This window comes from Sus scrofa, chromosome 14, assembly GCF_000003025.6.
Source record: "Sus scrofa isolate TJ Tabasco breed Duroc chromosome 14, Sscrofa11.1, whole genome shotgun sequence".
Classification (NCBI taxonomy): Eukaryota; Metazoa; Chordata; class Mammalia; order Artiodactyla; family Suidae; genus Sus; species Sus scrofa.
Genome location: NC_010456.5, coordinates 59,428,395 through 59,450,513, shown reverse-complemented (window position 1 = coordinate 59,450,513; position 22,119 = coordinate 59,428,395). Strand labels below are relative to the sequence as shown.

The window sequence follows — 22,119 nt, the reverse complement described above, 5'->3', positions numbered from 1 at the left end:
GGAGTTCCTGTTGTGGCTCAGCAGTAACGAACCCGACTAGTATCCATGAGGAGGACGAGGGTTCAATCCCTGGCCTAGCTCAGTGGGTTAAGGATCCCAAGCTGCCGCGAGCTGTGGTGGCAGGGTGCAGGCTGGCAGCTGCAGCTCTAGTTTGACCCCTAGCCTAGGAACTTCCATATGCTGCAGGTCAGCCCTTAAAAAAAACCAAAAAACAAAAAAAACTTCACATTAAAAAAAGTAACTAGGAGTTCCCATGGTGGCGCAGTGGTTAACGAATCTGACTAGGAACCATGAGGTTGCGGGTTCGGTCCCTGCCCTTGCTCAGTGGGTTAAAGATCTGGCGTTGCCGTGAGCTGTGGTGTAGGTCGCAGACGTGGCTCGGATCCCGAGTTGCTGTGGCTCTGGCATAGGCTGGTGGCTACGGCTCCGATTTGACCCCTAACCTGGGAACCTTCATATGCCGTGGGAGCGGCCCAAAGAAATAGCAAAAAGACAAAAATAAATAAATAAATAAATAAAGTAACTAAATAAATATCTTTCCTGGAAGGAGAGGGTTATAGGCACAGAGGAGGAGGAGGGGCAGGAAAGACAGTCCCTGGAAAGGAGATGAAGGATGACAGTCTTCATGTCTTCCCCTCACAAAGCACCTGCCAGGAGACAAAAGAGCCTGCTGGGCTGGGCTAATAATAGCAGGGGCGGCGAGGCCATGGGGCTCATGCCTGCTGACTACAGGCTGCAGGAAGGAGACCCCACTTCCAGATTTGTAATGTTCCAAAATATACCATCTAAGAAGCTTTTCTCCTCCACTGAGAAGAGGAGATACCAGATGACAGGAGGTAAATTACAAAAAGGTGCATTTAAGTAAGTAGTTAATCTACTGATCTAGGACCACACCAGCCATGCTGGGCATCGTTCTCATCTCCCCAGCCACACATCTACTCATGAAACCCTGGCAGCTTCACCTCCTGACCCATCAGCTACCGCCCAGTTTAAGCTTTCCTCTCACACGTGGCTACTGCAATTGCCTTAACCACTTTCTTGTTTCTTCCCATCCCTTCTCCAGGTGCCCACTAAGAGTCATCCAACACCAGGGCTGATCACAACAGATGTGAAACTGGCTGAGACTCTTCACTGGCTCCGCAACACCTACAACGGCAACATTCAAACACTGTTCACTCTAATCCATAGTAAGAAATAATTTACACTGTGACCCAGTACACTCACACATATATACATAACACACACACACACACTAGAAACAAAAGTTTCATTAAGTCACACCTAGCCTTACTACACACAATATAATCTGAGATTTTCTTTCTTTCTTTTTTTTTTTTTTTTTGTCTTTTCGCCTTTTCTAGGGCCGCTCCCGTGGCACATGAAGGTTCCCAGGCTGGGGGTCCAATCGGAGCTGTAGCCGCCAGCCTATGCCAGAGCCACAGCAACGCGGGATCCGAGCCGCGTCTGCAACCTACACCACAGCTCACGGCAATGCCAGATCCTTAACCCACTGAGCAAGGACAGGGATCAAACCCGCAACCTCACGGTTCCTAGTCAGATTTGTTAACCACTGCGCCACAACGGGAACTCCGAGATTTTCTTGTCTGACGCATTTCATTTTAAAAAATTCTAGGCTTGACTCACAAATTAATTTCAGGCCCTACGAAAGGGCAGCAACTTATAATTTGAAAAACAGAGAGGTAGCATCTAAACACCTTTTGCAGAGAATGCTGATCATTCAGGCTCCCCTCCTTCCATTTCCCCCTCACGGTTTACACTTAGCAGTCCACACAGTTCATACGTAGCAGTTCCCAAGATACAACGTGCTCTCCCAAGCTCGGGCTTTGCACATGCTCCCCTCACTGCCTCAAACCCCCACCCACCACCTCTGTGCCCACAAAAGTCATTTGGTCCTCGAAGTCTTAGCTCAAACACTATCAAACACTCCTTAGAGACACCCCTGGACAATAAATATACTTCTCTCCTCTGTTCCACCATATGTCGTGCAGACATTAGTCATTTTTCAGGGACAGCGATGAGCCATGTCCCATCCCATGTGCTAAGAACACCACGGTAACTGAAAACCAACACAGAAGGCAAAAGATTCTTGCTTTTTCGGAGCTCAGCCAAAGAATCACAACACAGATGTAAAGTGACATCCTCAGTAAGGACTAGAGTGGTAAATGGTGCTTTAAGAAATTGCACAAAGACTTCAATAAGGCTAGGGAGGTTCTCTAAAAAGAGATACCTGGGCTGAGATGTGCTGGGGGAGGGAGGGGTCCCAGAATTGCTGGTCCAGGCAGAAGGGCAGCCTGTGCCAAGGCACTGAGGGAAGCAGGGAACACAGCATCTCCAGGATGAGCTGGAGAGGCAGGGAGGGACTTTGTTAGCGATTTTTATCTTTAACCTAAAAGCAGCAGCAAAGCACATGTGTGTTTAAAGTGCACGTTTGTACAGTGTGCACGTGTATGGGAGAGAGGCCAGGAAATGAGAGCCCCATCTGTCCTCTGGCAGATGGAAGCAGCTCGGCTGAGGGTTGAACAGAGCCAGGAAGAGCAGAAGGTACTTAGGAGGCGTGCAGAGAGCTGGTGACAAAGTAAGTGGCACATGTGTGTGTAGAGCATGTGCCTCACAGAACCCAATGGAGGGGATATTGAGCTGGGCAACACAGGGATGTGACAAGGAATTCTTTTTCAGTTGCGGGAGGTGGTGCGGGATCAGGTGACAGTATGCAGCTGGTCTAGAACCTTTTAAAAAAAATGTTTTTTGTTAGAGTTGATTTACAATGCTCTGTCAATTTCTGCTGTACAGCAAAGGGACCCAGGTCTACATACACATACATTCTTTTTCTCATATTATCTTCCATTGCGTTCTATCCCAAGGGATTGGATAGGGTTCCCTGTGCTATACAGTAGGACATCACTGCTGATCTGAAGTTGAAGATGCCTTTTAGATGTCCAAGTGAGTATAATTCCATTCAAGTAATTCTCCGATCACATCATTATTTTGCATTCGCATAGTGTCGCCCTGCTGGAGTCCAGAGGACATACCTTTTCATGTCAGGGCACATGAGCACAGCCCCTGGCACATGATAAGTCTTAATACGTGGCAGTTATTTATTATTTACGTTATTCAACAAACACTGGCCATATGTGAGGCAGCTATGAAAACCTTCATGCACGTTAAAGGCTATCAGATCAAAGCAGCTCCGCCTGGCCTGCTCTTCCCACAGGGGCTGTAGTGGGATGAAGACCATGGAAGAAAAACACCAGACCCAGGATTCACGAAGGCTGAGGTGCCCTGGGGCGTGGATTCTGCTGGGCCACCAGTATGGCAGCTCTAACGTTATTGCACAATACAACCTTTAAAAAAGAGCCACTTGAAAGTCCATAACCATTGAAAGCTCTGAACACTGACTACTTCCTGCAGTCAGTTATTGTACTGGCTCCTGGGGTCTCACACATGCCCCATCTTTGCCCTCCCCTCAAACTACCCCTTGGTCTCATCATGACTTAGCAGTGACTTACTTTCAGGACTGCAAAGACAGACCAAGTGATAGAGTTGTATCAATCACTGGAGTTCCTGCTGTGGCGCAATGGGATTGGCCACATCTCTGGTGCACTGGGTTGCAGGTTCAATCCCCAGCTCGGCACAGTGGGTTAAGGATCCCCTGTTGCCACAGCTATAGCGTGGGTCACAACTGCGGCTCAGATCTGATCCCTGGCCTGGGAACTCCATATGCCCCAGGGTGGCCAAAAAAGAAAAAAAGGAGTTTCTGTTGTGGGTCAGGAAGTTAAGAACTGGACTAGTATCCGTGAGGATGCAGGTGCGATCCCTGGCCTTGCTCAGTGTGTTAAAGGATCTGGTGTTGCCATGAGCTGTGGTGTATGTAGGTAGCAAGTGTGGCTTGGATCTGGTGTTGCTGTGGCTGTGACATAGGCTGGCAGCTGCAGCTCTAATTGGAAGTCTAGCCTGGGAACTTCCATATGCTACAGGTATTCTATAGGTGTGGCCCTAAAAAGGTAAAAAAAAGAAAAAGAAAAAAAAGTAATAAAATCTACCATTTAATTGAGGAAGCCACAATACTAGGCTATAACTATGCTAGCAGCCAGAATAAGTAAACATCCTTCTATGCTGCTGGGAAAAAACTCTGAAGAGGAAACTGAATGAAGAAAACCGAAATACCTTACAGACGCACACATTAGTTAGGTTTTTCCCTCTTTCTCAATTTACATTTTCTCTTTTAGAATTTTTTCCAACAGCATGGAAGGATGTATAATTACTGTGATATTATCACAGTTATACCATAGTATTACAGGTTCCTAAATTTAAATAGATATCATTACTTTTTTTGATTGATACAACTTTAATATTTTATCATTGGCTTCAGACATTAGCAAGAAGTTAAATTCTTTCTTTACAAAATATCACAATGAATTATTTTTTCAAATAAAAGCAATGTTTATTTATTTCCTTTTTTTTTCTTTTTTCTTTTTTTGCTTTTTAGGCCCGCACCCAAGGCATATGGAAGTTTCCAGGCTAGGGATTGAATCGGAGCTACAGCTGCCGGCCTATGCCACAGTCACAGCAAGACGGGATCTGAGCTGCGTCTGTGACCTACACCACAGCTCACGGCAACGCCAGATCCTTAACCCACTGAGCATGGCCAGGGATTGGACCTGGGTCCTCATGGATACTAGTCGGGCTTGTTACCTCTGAGCCACAATGGGAACTCCTGCAATACTTATTTCTAAAAACCAGTTGGCCTCAGAATATCATTTCAAAGTATTTTTGAATACACAAGTCTAATAACAGTTACATTTTACAGTTTTCAGATTTTTAAATGAATTAAACTAATATTTCAATCTTCCACTGTTACTTTAGGCAAATGCAAAATCATTTTATAACAAGACAGGTAGCTTACTGTGGTCATATCCACTTACATGCCTCAATTCTCAAAAAAAAAAAAAAAAAAAAAAAAACCACCATTTTTTAAAATCCATGAAAGTCTAACATCAAAAGCTATCACGGAGTTCCCGTCGTGGCGTAGTGGTTAACGAATCCGACTAGGAACCATGAGGTTGCGGGTTTGATCCCTGTCCTTGCTCAGTGGGTTAAGGATCCAGCATCGCCGTGAGCTGTGGTGTGGGTCCCAGATGCAGCTCGGATCTGGCGTTGCTGTGGCTGTGGTGTAGGCCGGCGGCTACAGCTCCAATTCGACCCCTAGCCTGGGAACCTCCATACGCCATGGGAGCGGCTCTAGAAAAGGCAAAAAGACGACCAAAAAAAAAAAAAAAAAAGCTATCACTTACATGTGGGATCTGAAAAAAGGACACAATGAACTTCTTTGCAGAACAGATACTGACTCACAGACTTTGAAAAACTTATGGTTTCCAAAGGACCCACTTCGGGGGGTGGGGGGATGTCCTGGGGTTGTGGGATGGAAATCCTATAAAATTAGATTGTGATGGTCATTGTCCAACTATAAATGTAATAAATTCATTGAGTAATAAAAAATAAATAAAATCCATGAAAGTCTAATTTATCATCCTTGTTATATTATTTATATAGTAACTTTAAAATTTACAAATATTTATTTTGCTACCACAAGGTTGGCTTTTTGCTAAAATGTGAAAGTCACTGGCTCAAAGACATATAAGTGAGCCAAAAAAGTCACGGCCCAGCAACATGAGGAGGTTTAAGTTCTGTGTAAGTGGTGGGTGCACACACACGTAAAGGATGGTTACAAAATCATGCGCAGAAGGATGTTTCACATTGTGTCTGCTTGTGTAAAAAAAGAAAGTTCTTTCAGGAATTCAGTTCCACCAGAAGCAGATGACCTCAACGTCACACAACTAATAACAAAGTCCAGTTACGTCGTAACATTGTCACGGCACTTATGTTACCCGGCCCTGCATGAGCATCAAAGCAGCATGGAAATCAGGAAACAATACCACTTTCAAGGACACTGTGATCAAGGCGGTGACATGTGTGGACACTGACATAGAGAAAATACTGACTGATAAGCTTTTAAAATCAAGTGTTTCCAGGAGTTCCCATCGTGGTGCAGTGGAAACGAATCTGACTAGGAACCAGGAGGATGTGGGTTCGATCCCTGGCTTTGCTCAGTGGGTTAAGGATCCGACATTGCCGTGAACTGTGGTATAGGTCGCAGACACGGCTCGAATCTGGTGTTGCTGTGGCTGTGGTGTAGGCCAGCAGCTGTAGCTCTGATTCGACCCCTAGCCTGGGAACCTCCATATGCCGCTGCTACAGCCCTAAAAAGCCAAAAATAAAAAAACAAAAAATAAATAAAAAATTCAAGTGTTTCCAGTGAAGACAGACCTATCTAATGAAGCCTTGAGACTGTGCTCCTTGAAAACTCTGATGCTCAAGGAACACTGTCTTCCTTTATAGACACGCCAATCAAACCATATTTGGGTCAATATTCAAATGAACACCTTGAAACGACAAAGATTATGGAAGTATCTCATAAGCTTGTTCCCTGATGTGTAGCTAAGACAACAAGCTATAAAAGCCTTACATCACAGAGGGTCATTCTGGAATGGGAGCAGCCTTCACACACAGATCCAAATTTCACCTTAAATGAGTTTATAAAAACGGTGAATAAAATAAAACCCCAGCCCCATGGTCTCATTTGTCTTCAGCTTTCTATGCATGGAATCAGATTCCATGTGCTGCTGCTTCACCCTGGAGCTCACAGGTTGTCCAAAAGAAACATTCTGCCAGGAGTTAGCAAACTAAAAAAACTGGAAGAGAATATCACTGAAGACTTGTTAAAGGATCTTTCCTGGCTTTGAAACACAGAAGAATGTTTGCACACGTGAAAGGTCCTGCAAGGAACAGGTGAACATCTACTAGCAAGTACTGACAAAAATGGTCCCCCCTCACTCAGCATTCCTCCATGCTTGGAAACACTTTACCACTCTCTGAATGTGGCATATAAAAAGTATTGCTGGGGTAAAAATCAATTTCACTACCACAAGACAATAAAAGAAAAGGAAGAGCAGTTAGATTTAAAGAATGATCATACTTTTTTTTTTTAACTTATTTTTATTTTATTTTTACAGCTGCACCTGTGGCATATGGAAGCTCCCAGGCTAGGGGTCCAATTGGAACTGCAACCTCAGGCCTATGCCACAACCATGGCAACACCAGATCCAGATCAACACCGGATCTGGGTTGAGCCACATCTTCAACCTATGCCTGCTGTAGTTTGTGGAAACGCCAGATCCTTAACCCGCTGAGCGAGGCCAGGGATTGAACCCGCATCCTCTCCGACACTATGACGGGTTCTTAACCCACTGAGCCTCAAGGGGAACTCCAAGAATGGTCATATTTTAAAAAATATAACATTAGAGTTCCCACTATGGTGCAGTGAGTTAAGAATCTGACTGCAGGAGTTCCCGTCGTGGCATAGTGGTTAACGAATCTGACTAGGAACCATGAGATTGCGGGTTCGGTCCCTGCCCTTGCTCAGTGGGTTAACGATCCGGCGTTGCCGTGAGCTGTGGTGTAGGTTGCAGACGCGGCTCGGATCCCGCGTTGCTGTGGCTCTGGCGTAGGCCGGTGGCTACAGCTCTGATTGGACCCCTTGCCTGGGAATCTCCATATGCTGCAAGAGCGGCCCAAGAAATAGCAAAAAGACAAAAAAAAAAAAAAAAGAAATTGTAGTCTTTCTGGAGTTCCCGTCGTGGCGCAGTGGTTAACGAATCTGACTAGGAACCATGAGGTTGCGGGTTCGGTCCCTGCCCTTGCTCAGTGGGTTAACGATCCGGCGTTGCCGTGAGCTGTGGTGTAGGTTGCAGACGTGGCTCGGATCCTGCGTTGCTGTGGCTCTGGCATAGGCCAGTGGCTACAGCTCTGATTTGACCCCTAGCCTGGGAACCTCCATATGCCGCGGGAGCGGCCCAAAGAAATAGCAAAAAGACAAAAAAAAAAAAAAAAAGAATCTGACTGCAGCAGTGCAAGTTGCTGCAGAGGTTAGGTTCAATCCCCGGCCCTGTGCAATGGGTTAAGGATCCAGCATTGCCGAAACTGCAGCAGAGGTCACAGCTGTGGCTCAGATTCCACCCCTGGCCTGGGCAACCCCCCTGTGGATTCGGCCATAAAAACAGCAAGAGACTGATTTATGTAAATTTTGATTCATAAAGAGTTTTGACCAATTGGAGAAATAGCAGTAACTATTCTTTGAACACTTGCTACCCCTTGTACAGTTTCTTGATGAGAACAGCTATCAAGAATTTGAAGAAATCAATGAAAAGCTCTTATAGGAATTGTGTTCATTAATTTCAAACATAGAGCCTAATACGAAAAAGTAATACCTAGAAAAGCAGGATCAAGTCTCTTATTAAAATTTAAAAAAATTTTTTTAAAGAAAGGCGTTCCCATTGTGGCTCAGCAGGTTAAGAACTCAACTGTATCCATGAGGCTATGGGTTCCATCCCTGGCCTGGCTCAGTGGGTTAAGGATCTGGCAGTGCCAAAAGGTCTCAGATGTAGCTTGGCTCTGGTGTTGCTGTGGCTGTGGCTGTGGCCTGAAGTTACAGCTCTGATTCCACCCCTAGGAACTTCCACATGCCGCAAGTGCAAAAAATAACAATAATAATAATTTTAGCCTTTAATATCAAATCTTTGTATTTTGTATTTAGCAGAGTCATATAACATAAAGAAGACGTGGCAGATTTTGGCCAAGCCCTATCTGGAAGCCTCTGAACTTGCTCCTGCTTATTCTAATGTGTCACACGAATGTGATTTTCCACGTGCATCATGATGCGCCAATGGCTGGGAAGCATGGAGGCAGAGAAGAGAGACATCACCAAGAAGAGCACCAGCAGGAAAGCCGAGAGAGCCTCGTGTTCCCGGGTGAAGGCGTGTCATGAATGACCACCCACCTTGTATTCTTGGGCCAGGAGTATCTGACCCTTCTGCTTCACCCCCATCCTCTGTTCCTGCCCCATCAGGAGCTGGAATCACCAGAGAAGCAGTCCAACCTTATAATCCACACACTCTTAAAGAAAAATTCCCAGATGCAAGCAACCCATCACAAATGGATGAAAATGCTTTATCAGACTCCAGTAGAGTAATATCTTCTCTTAGCGCAAAGAGAAAATTTCTGATCTACTTTCTGAATGCAACTGCAAGAGCCATACATTTTACAACTATACATGGATGACACATTATAGAGTCATCAAAACTGTAAGATTGTAGAGATATACTGAAAAATATTTATAGCATAAAATTAAAAGTAATCAAATAGTACATATATTCAGATTATAAAAGGCAAACGCATACTTTGAAAATGTCAAAAACAAAAAACTTAAATTATGGTAGAGTGGCAAAAGTAGGAAATTTTTTTATTGCTTAAACTTTTTTCTTTAACATTGTTACATTGCCTTCAACTAGAATGGTAATAATATTTTTCAAAAAGATGAATGAATTGATAACAGGTCTGCAAGCCCATACTGTCTTCTTCTGTCAGCTACCATAAATTAACTGACATTTGCTCCTATGAATGTATCAAAGTCTCCCTTTCAAAGCAGGGCGTTAAACTGCTTTCTTACCTTTTTAAATATTGCCACGCTAATCAGAAAGGCAAATTTTCAAACTACTTATAATCTACCCGTTTTACATTAAACTCCACTGAAGAATATTATTCCATATGACCAAACACACAGCTGCTTGGATCTAAGGACTCTAATAATTAGAAATCTCTTATAGATTACTTGAGAATGAAGACAGAATTATCCACATAATTAACCCTATGTTTAAAAAGAGAAAAAAATTCAAAATCAATAACTTTTTTTTTTTTTTGTCTTTTTGCCTTTTCTAGGGCTGCTCCCACGGCAATATGGAGATTCCCAGGCTAGGGGTCCAATCGGAGCTCTTGCCGCCAGCCTACACCAGAGCCACTGCAACGTGGGATCCGAGCCACATCTGCGACCTACACCACAGCTCATGGCAACACCGGATCCTTAACCCACTGAGCAAGGCCTGGGATCGACCCTGCAACCTCATGGTTCCTAGTCGGATTCATTAACCATTGTGCCATGACGGGAACCCCTCAAAATTAATAACAAAATTAAGTCCACCTGCTGGACTGTTAACTATCTACTGATTCTTGCTGTACCAGCTCTGATGAATATGCCAGAACGGTGCTCTGAGTAGTGGAAATTAACTGAGCACTTACTGTGTGCCAGGCACTTAGTACTTTTTTAAGCTATTTCATTTAAACTGAATGAGAATATTTTTGGAGATAGTTATTATCATGCTCATAATCCAGAAGGTGAAATAAGTCACTAGGGAGCAGCAAAGTGGATTAGAACTTGGGCTTCTCTAACTCTGAAGCCCATGTCTTCTTCACTGGGCTCCCCTGCACAGACACATTGACAGTAGATAATGATCAAGCGTCCACAAGAACAGTTAAACAACAACATGAGATACACAACCAACAATGTCAGGCTGCATGACAGGTCTCCTTTACAACCATAATACATCTATTTTTAAGTTCTTTGTCTTAACCAGGTTTTTTTAACACAGCCGTCAATCAACAGAGGTCTGCTACTTCCCCTGCAGAATCTTATAATTACACTTCGAGGTGAGAAACAGATCCATGAGTGGACATGGAGTAACCATGCAGACTGACTCTGTGCAGAGCGTATACATCCCGAATTCCAAGAATTTCCAGTGTCTGCATCGCATGGGAGATACCAAGGTAGAGAGGAAAATGAGCCAAAGCTAATGTTTGTCTTTTTGAAACTTGTGTTTGACTCTCAGCTCTGCCACCTGACAGTGGGGAGACTACAAGCAAATTGCCTACCTCCTTAGATCTCATTTTCTTGCTTTAAAGTAAAGTAACACTGCAAAGATTAAATGAGAATATATTCCAAGGCCTGCACCAAGAAAGAGCTCAGTCAGGGATGGCTTCCTTTACTTTCTTGCAAAATCTTAAAATCCACATTTTATTGCAGAACTTTAGCAATTAAGTCTTTATTTTTGTCATGACTGTAAACTTGAAATTGTATAATTAAGAAGAAAAATTACCTGAAGCATTGTTGAAAAATGTCTTATTGCTTCATCATAGAGACCACTGCCGATCAATACATATGCAATAGCTATGAAAAAAAAATACAAAAATATTAAAGGAACAAATAAAGGATTTCAGACAGAAAGTGGTACCTAAATTCTTTACTGAATCTTAAAAAGCAGCTCCAAGGAGGAGAAGCAGTTAAAGAAAACCTAGAAGTTAATAAGATGTAACTGAATTCTCCCAGCTCTCAGCACTTGATAATCAGTCTTCCAGTTCTATCTAGATTTTAATTATTAAAGTCATCTATAAAACATCTGCCTACAAGAAGTAATTATCTTTTTCTCAGCCCATCACTCACTTTCAAATACCAAATAATCTTTATGAATGTTTCCTATCCTTAAATCAAAAGAGCTAATAATAAGCTTGAATAATACCCACACAATGTGGCAATGTGATTTTACTGTGAAAGTTAGAAGAAATATCCAAATAGCATCACGTATCTCAGTTCCTGCAGGTGCAGGAACTGGATTTACTGCCAGTTACCTAGTCTGAACAAAACAGAGGCTCAAATTATTATATATTAATATAATGCTTAACTGTAAATAATTCACATCACTGCGATGCAGTGGTGGTCTTTTCCCTACCTCTTCTATTCAAAACATAGTCAAAACACTGCTCAAAATATATTCTTACAATGAATAAATAGTTTCAAATCAAATTGTTTATGTAAGTGGTATTTTGTAATGAGAGCCATGACAATCTCTTAAAGCACAGCAGTATTTTGACTAAACTTTTTAGCATGATCAAAAATAAATTTTAATATTTTAGATTATATTTCCATCTATATTTGCCTTAACGCTCTAAATCTCTGAATACCCCTGAAAAAAGGTATGTTCTTAACTCAATATAATACTATTTTGATTCCATTTCTTTGCAAAAAAAAAAAATAGCTTTATTGTAACCCTCTAATTCTAAGACCTAATAGGTATTCAAGAAGACGGCAATTTAAAACTTTTACTGTCACTCAGAGTTTCAATTTCCTGATAGTTAAAAGCAGGAGAAACAGTAAATGCAAAAAGAGATGTAGAGTATCTTTATAACTAACCTGAGAAAGACAAAGTTCAAAACACTGAGCATCATAATAATATAAGGGCTTTGGGAGGGCATTCTTCAACATGAAAAGAGGACTGTTTTTAAGCCAATTTCTTTGAAAAGATAATTAAGGCCAAACTCATATTCAGAGTAATAGGAATGGATACTATTCAGGTAGTTTTAGCAGATGGCGAGATAGCCAGAGATCTCTTTGGTGGGGGCCAGCAGTATCGGTAGCAAAACCAGCAACAACAATAATAAGTGTCACATACTGCATTCTTAATACGTGCCAGGCACAGCCCCAAGCATTTATACACACTTATATACACTCATTTACTCCTTAATTCCAATGAGGGACAACAACTGTATGTCCCCATTTGCAGACAAGGAAATGAAGCATTTAAACTGTCCAAAGACAACATGCAGTGAGACAAGAGAACCAGGCTGCCTCGCTCTGGGATCCGCCCTCCTAAACAACAAGCCACCCTGAGTAAAATCAAGGCTGCACCGAAAGGGCTGTGCAATGGGCCAAATTCCTTGATGACTGGGTGAACAGGGACTGAACCATAAACTTGTACTTTTTTTAAGTGCACTAAGCTGTTCGCTGTGCTGTTCAGTCCTGTTTTCAATGCTCTGCCCATACCTTCAAGTGTGAGCTGATCAGGCGATGAGGGGGACACACCCAAAGCAGATCAGATGCTGGTGAAACTGGCCTCTTACAACACAGTCTTGAACAAGGCAAACTGCACGACCCATCTGCAGATCTGAATGAACTCAACCTTCTACACCCACGGGCTTAGACCCATGGGTACATTAACCCAAACCTAGCTCATTTATTACACAGTAGACTAAAGCAGGTGTGATTCTCTTTCCGCTTTCTCTTCTAAATTGTACTTGATGACAGCACACGAATAACCTTTTAATGAATGATAACAGCGCAAAGGAACTCATTACCATAATCATTCATTTCCATAGAAACACAAAGCTGGGACAGTCCTTACCAATTCCATCCAGATCTTTTATTTTATGATGAATAATACAGAGACCCTCACAAGGGTTGAATGCCCCATCCATGATCACACCGCTCATATTGGCAGAGCCACTCTCTGTTTTTCCTGCCTCCCCATCCTGCCTACTCGCTCTTCATCTTAGAAACTCTAGGTAAATACCCCAGGAATAGCCCCCGTGTCAAGTCTCACCTAATTCTTCATTTGTGCTGTCATTATCAGTTGCAAATGGGAATCTCTTCTGTTCGGCAATAGACTTGGCCTGGCTCTGAAATAAAAACAAACATACATTTTAGCTTATGGCAAAAGAAAAGATACAACGAAAACTGAATTTTATTTATTTATTTATTTACTTGGCCGCCCTGTGGCTTACGGAGTTCCCGGGTCAGGGATCAGATCTGAGCTGCAGTTGCGACCTGAGCTGCAGCTTCGACAACGCTGGTTCTTTAACCCATTGTGCCCAGCTGGAGATCGAGCCTAAATCCCAGTTCTCACAAGATCCTGCTGATTTGTTGTGCCACAGTGGGAACTCTGAAACCTGTATTTTATTTTATTTTTGCTTATTAGGGCCGCACCTGTGACATATGGAGGTTCCCAGGCTAGGGGTCGAATCAGAGCTGCATCTGCTGGCCTACGCCACAGCCACAGCAACGTCAGATCCGAGCCATGTCTGTGACCTACACCACAGCTCACGGCAATGCCAGATCCTTAACCCGCTAAGCTAGGCCAGGGACGGAACCCACAACTTCATGTACCTAGTCGGATTCGTTTCCGCTGCGCCACGACGGAAACTCCCCTCAAACCTGTAATTTAAAAAATTAAAGCTACACTTACTTTTGACAGCCAGAAAATATTCACATTAAGTCATTATCAATAATGGACCTCGAAGACACAATCTGTGCTGTAGCTGATTTGCTTCCTTCCTTTATCGTTAGTGGTTTGGTCTCCAAGAACACCTATTCCTTTATGTTCGTGGGCATTAATCTTCCTGGCTGCTTCAGAGCTCCCTTCAAACACTATTTCATGACATTGCTCATGTTAGAAAGATCACATTCTAGTGACTGGTCTTCAATGTGGCTTGATAACAGAATACTGCTCTTTAAACCCTATTTTAGTATTTTAGAAATAAGAGCTACAGGTTATAGGAAGATGACACCATAATAAGACCAGCCAAACCTGACCAAGAAACAAGACATTTTATTAAGTAATGCACAGCAGGTAATGAACATAACCGTCCCACTTGACACAGTACATTTGCCCATGAGGAAATCAAGCAGACACACATGTGTACACTTGGCAGAAGAGATAAAATAAAAACAGTAACTAGGGAAAAACAAAATAAGTTAGCTTAGCAATAGGAATGATTTTTTAGGCAGTACTGGTCCACCACCCGAAACAACGGCTCTATTGTGTTTTGGAGACAAGTCGTGTCTGATAACACAAACAGCTGTCACTTGGCTGGAAGATTTCACTGCTGACACTGAGTCGTGACAGGTTTAGCCTACAGGGTACACATTAAGATGACAACTTCATACCAGATTCACCTAAGGTATGTTGAAAACGTGTACACACAGACAGAGGAAGCTAAGATAAGGCGAGACAAAAGAGTCACTTGGGCAGAACTATAGGATTAGAACCTAGTGACATCCCAATTATTCGAATCCCTCTTTTTTTTTTTTAAAATCCATTGTACAGATGCCTACGGGCATACATGACAGCCAAAGACTTCTACACAGGTGACTCTTAGGACTGATGACTGTGCTATTTGGCTAATAATTGTTCTCATTAGCCACAGTCTCTTGGGCTTCACTGACTCACATAACAGAGTTAACAGGTATTCCCACCTACACGCCCTACACTCTTAAGGTTCAGATTGATGTTCAGATATGGAGTGGTTTTGGGAATTTGCCTAGAAGACAGGTCAAGGGAGCTTCATGGTGGACTAGTGGTCTGGACTCAGCACTTTCACTGCTGCAGCCCAGGTTCAATCCCTGGTCTGGGAACTGAGATCCCACATCAAGCCACTTCACGCTGAGGGCAAAAACACAAATAAATAAATAAACAAATAAGTAAATAAAATGGGTCAAGGAGTTCCCATTGTAGCTCAGTGGGTTAAGAACCAGAGGTAGTGTCCGTGAGGACATAGGCTCAATCCCTGGCCTTGCTCAGTAGGTTAAAGATCTGGCGTTGTGTCTGTGGCATAGGCCGGCATTTGTAGTTCCAATTTGACCTATAGCCTGGGAACTGCCATATGCTGAAGGTGTGGCCATAGTAAGAAAAAAAAATTTTTTTTTTTTTTGGTCTTTTGTCCTTTTGCACCCGCGGCATATGGAGGTTCCCAGGCTAGGGGTCTAATCAGAGCTGCAGCCGCTAGCCTAAGCCAGAGACACAGCAACATGGGATCAGAGCTGCATCTGCGACCTACACCACAGCTCACAGCAACGCCGATCCTCAACACACTGAGCAAGGCCAGGGATCGAATCTGCAACCTCATAGTTCCCAGTCGGATTCGTTAACCACTGAGCCATGATGGGAACTCTTGAAAAAAAAATTTTAATAAAATGAAACAGGTCAAGAATAGCGATCTCTGGTCAGAACACAAGTTAAAAGATACAGGTCAAAAGGGCACCCCATCTTAGGAGACTCGGGCCTCTCGTGTCAATCCATGCAGAATCCTGAGCAAAATGAAACATCTGAAAATTCTACTGCTTGGGGAATGTTTACATTTTCCCTCTTCCAGGAAAACCTTGAGGACTACAGAGAAACTCTGTCAGCTCTCTCCTGCTTTGCTCTCTAGCTGGGAGCTTCCGCACATGGATGCCTAATCCAGCTGCTCCACAAAGCGGCAGGTTCAACACCATGTGAGGGGTTTATAACACATTCAGATGTGACCAGCCAAGAGCGCTTCCTCTTTCCAGTTGCTTACAGACAAACGCACAGAGGCAAAAGCTTTTTCTGCTTTACAAGTTGCTTAGAGCCAAGAAAAGGAGTCTATAAACAATGCTTTTAATACTTCAAAAGTCTTGTGATCTCCAGTAACCAACGAAGTCAACCATTTGCCAAGCCTCTGTGCAAAAAGATGGTGAAAGAAGGAGTTCCTGGTGTGGGTCAGCAGGTTACGAACTCTACTACTAGTACCCACGAGGATGCAGTTTGATCCCTGGCCTCGATCAGTGGGTTAAGGATCCAGAGTTGCTGTGAGTTGTGGTGTAGGCTGCAGACGCGGCTCAGATCCCCCCTTGCTGTGGCTCTGGCGTAGGCCGGTGGCTACAGCTCCAATTCGATCCCTAGCCTGGGAACCTCCATATGCTGTGGGTGCAGCCCTAGAAAAGGCAAAAAGACAAAAGAAAGAAAGAAAGAAAGAAAATCTATAGCAGATAGCAGACATGGACAGGAAAAGTATAGTATGGACAAATTAATTTCATGATCAAAAAGAATCATTCCCATTTCTAATACTGCATCCATAGCTATCTTCTGGGGACAGAGTGGGTTAGCTATGATCATGGAAGTTCCAACACACAGCCCCACTCTGCTAGTAGACGAACTCCAATCCACCTTTCGGCCCCTGCTTCTGTTTCAGTTCTGAAAGCTGTCTTGTCTGTTTCTTCTAATATAAGAGAGATTATGTTGACCCCCTGTTTTTCCTTTATATGGTTTGCACAACTGAACTTCCACTTGCATTTGTACAGTTATTTGACTAGTGCCTGTCAGAGTCATAATCGCAGGACCACAGCTATCTGGATCACGACCCTACAGCTAAGTACTTACTTAGCACAATGCCTGGCACAATCGAGGTGCCAAATAAACACCTGGAAACTGAAACTAAACAAATAGTTTAACTCCCAGAATTTTCAGCCTGGGGAGAATGAAAGGCCTCTATTGATAAGCATTCTCCCAAAGGTTACTAGCTAGGGCCATGTTCAGCTAGAAATGCCACTAACAGAAAATATTTGAACTACTATCAGCAAGAAGGTCCCTACTAAGTCTAAGAATCTAATCACTTATCCAGGGTAGGGATCACCTAATTTATAGTTAAATGTTTTCAGGGACAGCCAACTCACTACTTCACACGTTGGCCCATTTTGGTTTGGCACAAGTCTAACCGAAAAGTTCTTCCCGGTATCAAGTTGACGGCTATGCAATGAGTGGGGTAAAATCAGTTGATCATTCTCTAGCCTGCAATTTCTACCTATATTTAGTAGTTCTTTTTAAAAAAAAAACAAAACCTGAAATTAAAGTATAGTTGATTATTCAGTGATTCTTACATGAAAAGGCGGAGCTTTGTCTAGAAAAGAAAGAATACCCTAAAGGGAAATTGCAAATGAAAGAAGCAAACAAATTTACGCAGATGTTGAAGGAAAAGACCTGGAGAAAAAATATGTTAACCTCGGCCACTGAAAGTATAACTCAATCTCACGGAATTAAGTGTGAACAAAAAGACCCTTGCACTTCGAGACAGTTGTGCCAGGAGACTACACATGCTAACAGGGATAGGCAGGCACCGAGGTGGCACAGTGCCAGGTCCTCAGCCCTGGAGTGGAGACATCTCCTGCACAGATGAGTGAGTACTGATCAAAAACATAGATGTAAGAGTTCCCATCGTGGCTCAGTGAAAACAAACCTGACTAGCATCCATGAGGATGCAGGTTCACTCCCTGGCCTCGCTCAGTGGGTTAAGGATCCAGAGTTGCTATGAGTTGTGGTGTAGGTTGCAGACTCAGCTCGGATCTGGTGTTGCTGTGGCTGTGGTGTAGGCTGGCGGCTACAGCTCTGATTAGACCCCTAGCCTGAGAACCTCCATATGCCGTGGGGGCAGCCCTAAAAAGACAAAAAAAAAACAAAACAAAACAAAACAAAAAAAACATAGGTATAAGGGGTACTCATGCAGGCAAAGGCTAGAAAAATAAGATTATACTCTTTGCTCCAATCCATAAGGCTCCTAGAAACAAGCGTTAACCATGATCTCCTTTATTCCGTGGAACTTAAAAGTGAGAAGTGCTAAGTCCAGAATGACCAACCGTCTAATTCATAAGATCAATGGGACAGCAGATCAATGGGACAAAATACCAGATGACCAATCTTTATCTTTATGTAGAACCAACTGGACTCAACTCCTAGTGCAAGAACTTCGCCTTCTGGAACTAGTATCACCGTGTTTTGGGCCACAAAAAAAAAGCCCGGCTGGGAGATGCATACCAGAATCTTCTCAGTGTTGAGGGAAAGCAGTGAGTCGCAGGGTGGTGATCCTTTGGGTTCGCAGTCGGAGTCATGGAAGTTCAAAAAAGATGACTCTGAAAAGCAAACAGTCCTTGTTATTCTCCTCACCTTAGATTTATGGCTCATCGTTGCTTAACTGTGAATTGGAATGTTAAGAATCCATGAAACCAAAATAAAGTGTAAAAAACACTAAAAGGGGCACCCTGTCTTCCAATTGTATGATGTTTAGAGCTTCCAAGTGTCTTGCACACCCATCAGTGATTGTCCTCACAACATGAAGAGTCAGTTGTTAAAGACTCTTTCATCAGACACCTCCTATTTGGTGGCATTTACCAGAGGTTAAAAAAAATCACGAAGAGGGCAGCAAAGTGAAGCCAGGAAGACCGACTATTAAAAGACATGCAGTAAGGGTATAGCGTCCAGAAGGTATAAAAACTCTTACAATTCAACAGGAAAAAGACAACCCAATTTATTTATTTTGTCTTTTTAGGGCTGCACCTTTGGCATATGGAAATTCCCAGGCTAGGGCTCAAATCAGAGCCGCAGCTGCAGGCCTACACCACAGCCACACCAGACCCAAGCCAGGTCTTCGACCTACACCACAGCTCACAGCAACACCGGATCCTTAACCCACTGAGCAAGGCCAGGGATTAAACCTGTGTCCTTATGGATACTAGCTGGGTTCTTAACCTAGTGAGCCACAATGGGAACTTCAGACAACCCAATTTAAAAGCAGGCAAAGGGAGTTCCCATCATGGCTCAGTGGTAACAAACCTGACTAAGATCCATGAGGACACAGTTCGATCCCTGGCCTCGCTCAGTAGGTTAAGGATCTGGCACTGCCATGAGCTCTGGTGTAGGTCACAGTCCTGGCTCGGATCCCACACTGCTGTGGCATAGGCTGGAAGCTACAATTCCGATTCAACCCCTAGCCTGGGAACTTCCACTTGCTGTGGGTGCAGCCCTAAAAAAAAGGACAAAAATAAATAAAGCAGGCAAAGGACTTGAATTGGCAACACTCCAAAGAAGATCTACAAACAGCTAGTGAGTACATGAAAAGAGGCTCTACGTCATTATTAATTAGGGAATGCAACTCAAACCACAGTGAGGTACCACTTCACACCCATTAGGATGGCTACAATTTTTTTCTAACGGGAAATCACAAATGTTGACAAGGATATAGAGAAATTTAACCCTCGTGCATTGCTGATGGGGAGGTAAAATGGTGTGGCCACTATAGGAAACAACTGGTTGTTTCCTCAAAAACAAAAAAGTTAAAATGCAGAATGACCACATGGTCCCACTATTCCACTCCTAGGTCTGTAGCCCCAAAGAATGGATAAAGGGGACCCAAACAAGTACATACACACACATGTTCAAAGCAGCACTATTTACAATAATCAAAAGGTGGAAATAGCCTAAATGTCCATCAGCAGGTAATGGATAAGCAAATTGTGGTATATACATGCAGTGGAATATTATTCAGCCTTTAAAACGAATGAAGTACTAATACATACTACAACATGGAAGAACTTCCAAAACAAAAACTAAGTGAAAAAAACTAGACACAAAAGGCCACATATTGTGTGATTCTATTTATATGAAATACACAGAATAAGTAAATTCACAGAGATAGAATGTACCTTGGTGGATGAGGGCAGGAATAGGGATAAACTTCATACTAGGCAAGGGAACTGACTTTGGAGGGAGGGAAATGCTTGGGGTAACTGAGCTACTTAGTGAATGTACTAAATGCGACTGAACGGTTCACTTGAAAATGGCTAATTTTATGTTATGTGAGTTTTGCCTCAAATTATTTTTTGATATAGGCTTGAATTCAGCAGTCATTAAAGAGCAACAAATTATGTTCAAGGAACCATGAGAACCAATTTGGCTGAATTCTGGCGTGTGTGTCCTCATGGCAGAAAGCTAGCCCTGATGGATCAAAGAGCCCAGGTGGGAATAATGATGGGGGCCCGATGGGGCACAGTGGGGCTGAAAGGATGGGCAGGATCTGATGAGTACACAGGACACAAGGGGAATGGGCATTCGAGGCAGAATGTGTGGTGTGCAGAAACACAAAGGCAAGCGAATGCCAAGGGGCCAATGAGCAGACAACCCTGGCTAGGGGAGCGAGTTGGTGCTGGCGAATAAAAAGCATGCCTTTGAAAGATGAGTGGTCATACTGGGGAAAGTCAAGGACCCAAAGAAGGGCTTTAGTCGGACAAGAATGAAGAGCCAGTGGTCCTTGCTGATAGGCAGCTGGAAATATATTAATTTATAACCTGTTTCTTCTACCTTTAAAAAAAAAAAAGGTACCATTTGAGAACTGACCACATGCAGAGCCCTGTGCTAAGCATTGCACAGACATGGCCATATTCTAACAATCCCTCTACTTGGTGGAATTCTTCCCAGTTTCAATACATAAACATCTATATAGTTCTAGTGGGCTCTACAGCATTCCATCCCCCGGAACTTAACCAGACCCCTACCACTGGATAATTAGCATGTCCTTTCTCTTCTCTATAAACAGTTTCAGTGAGTATACCTGGTCTATATTTTTTCACAAATGTACCCAACTGGGCAATTAACACATAACGTATATCATTTCTGAGGCAAAGGGTGTAAACACTTTTAAGAGTTTCCAGATGTATACGGCTCCATTTCCCTCCCAATACATAATACGGCTCCATTTCCCTCCGTCTATTTCCCTCTACTCAGAATACTGCCATTCCTTTTATCTTTCCCAACCTGAAAATAGTTCTAGTAAACCTTTGATTTACTGGCCATGTGTACCTCTTCCGTAAATCGCTTGTATCCTGTGCTATTTTGTAAGTCATCTGATCTATTTAGGTCTAAGATATGGAGAAGTTCTGATTATCTCCTCTCCAAATGGTTACCCAGAGATCCAGCACCACTTAAGAAATTATAAAGTTTGAATGCCACCTTTATAACACATTATAGTCACTGGAATCTATTTCTAGACTTTTTCTTTTTGTCTTTTTAGGGCCACACCCTCAGCATATGCAAGTTCCCAGGCTAGGGGTCAAATAGGAGCTGTAGCCAGACCCACAGCAGCGCGGAATCCGAGCCGCGTGTGCAACCTACACCACAGATCTCGGCAATGCTGGATCTTTAACCCACTGAGTGAGGCCAGGGATCGAACCCGCAACCTCATGGTTCCTGGTTGGATTCGTTAACCACTGAGCCACGACGGGAACTCCTAGACTTTCTTTTTTTAAAAGGAATCTTTGAGATGATTTACATCTACCTTCTGCAGTAGCTCTGACAGATGACTGCCCAATCTCTATGTGGACATTTATTTCTAAAAAAATTATAGTTAGTCATGTTCATTGTAGTAAAATGCAGAAAAATCACAAAACATGAATAAAAGTCACACAGAATATCACCACGTGCCGAGAAGCACCATGAATTGTTGGTGTATGTAATTAAACTGTCTGAAATCAGATAGCTGGGTTTGAATTCCTGTTCTCTGCCACTACTAACTAGCTCTTGGCCACTGTCTCCACCTCTTCAATCTTCAATTTCTTCTCGTCTAAAACAGGGTCAGTAACAAATTACCTATATCACAGGGGAGGTTGTGAGATTTAAATGAGGAAATTTAAGTAAAGCATGCGGTAGTTTCTGACATAATGGAGCTCAAAGAACGCGGGCTACTATTATTGTCATTAGGTTGTGAGAACTGAATGAGCTACATTGTTTTATAACCTGCCCTTTTAACTTCATAATATAA

The 22,119-nt window shown here is 43.0% G+C and overlaps 1 protein-coding gene across 8 annotated transcripts in view; it reads right to left on the bottom strand.

The window, feature by feature from the left end:
- The window catches only part of TTC13 (tetratricopeptide repeat domain 13), an 82,839-nt gene that overhangs the window by 41,453 nt on the left and 19,267 nt on the right, over positions 1-22,119 (bottom strand). For 7 of the 8 annotated variants that reach the window (XM_001926644.5, XM_005652419.3, XM_001926662.5 and 4 more), the window contains exons 2-4: positions 18,345-18,439; positions 13,341-13,416; positions 11,064-11,134 (exon numbers count right to left, since the gene is read on the bottom strand). In XM_001926644.5, the coding sequence (XP_001926679.2) occupies positions 11,064-11,134; positions 13,341-13,416; positions 18,345-18,439 (242 nt within the window). Of the gene's footprint in view, positions 1-11,063; positions 11,135-13,340; positions 13,417-13,903; positions 13,923-18,344; positions 18,440-22,119 lie in introns of those variants that run through there. The other variant, XM_021073608.1, reaches the window with a different exon arrangement.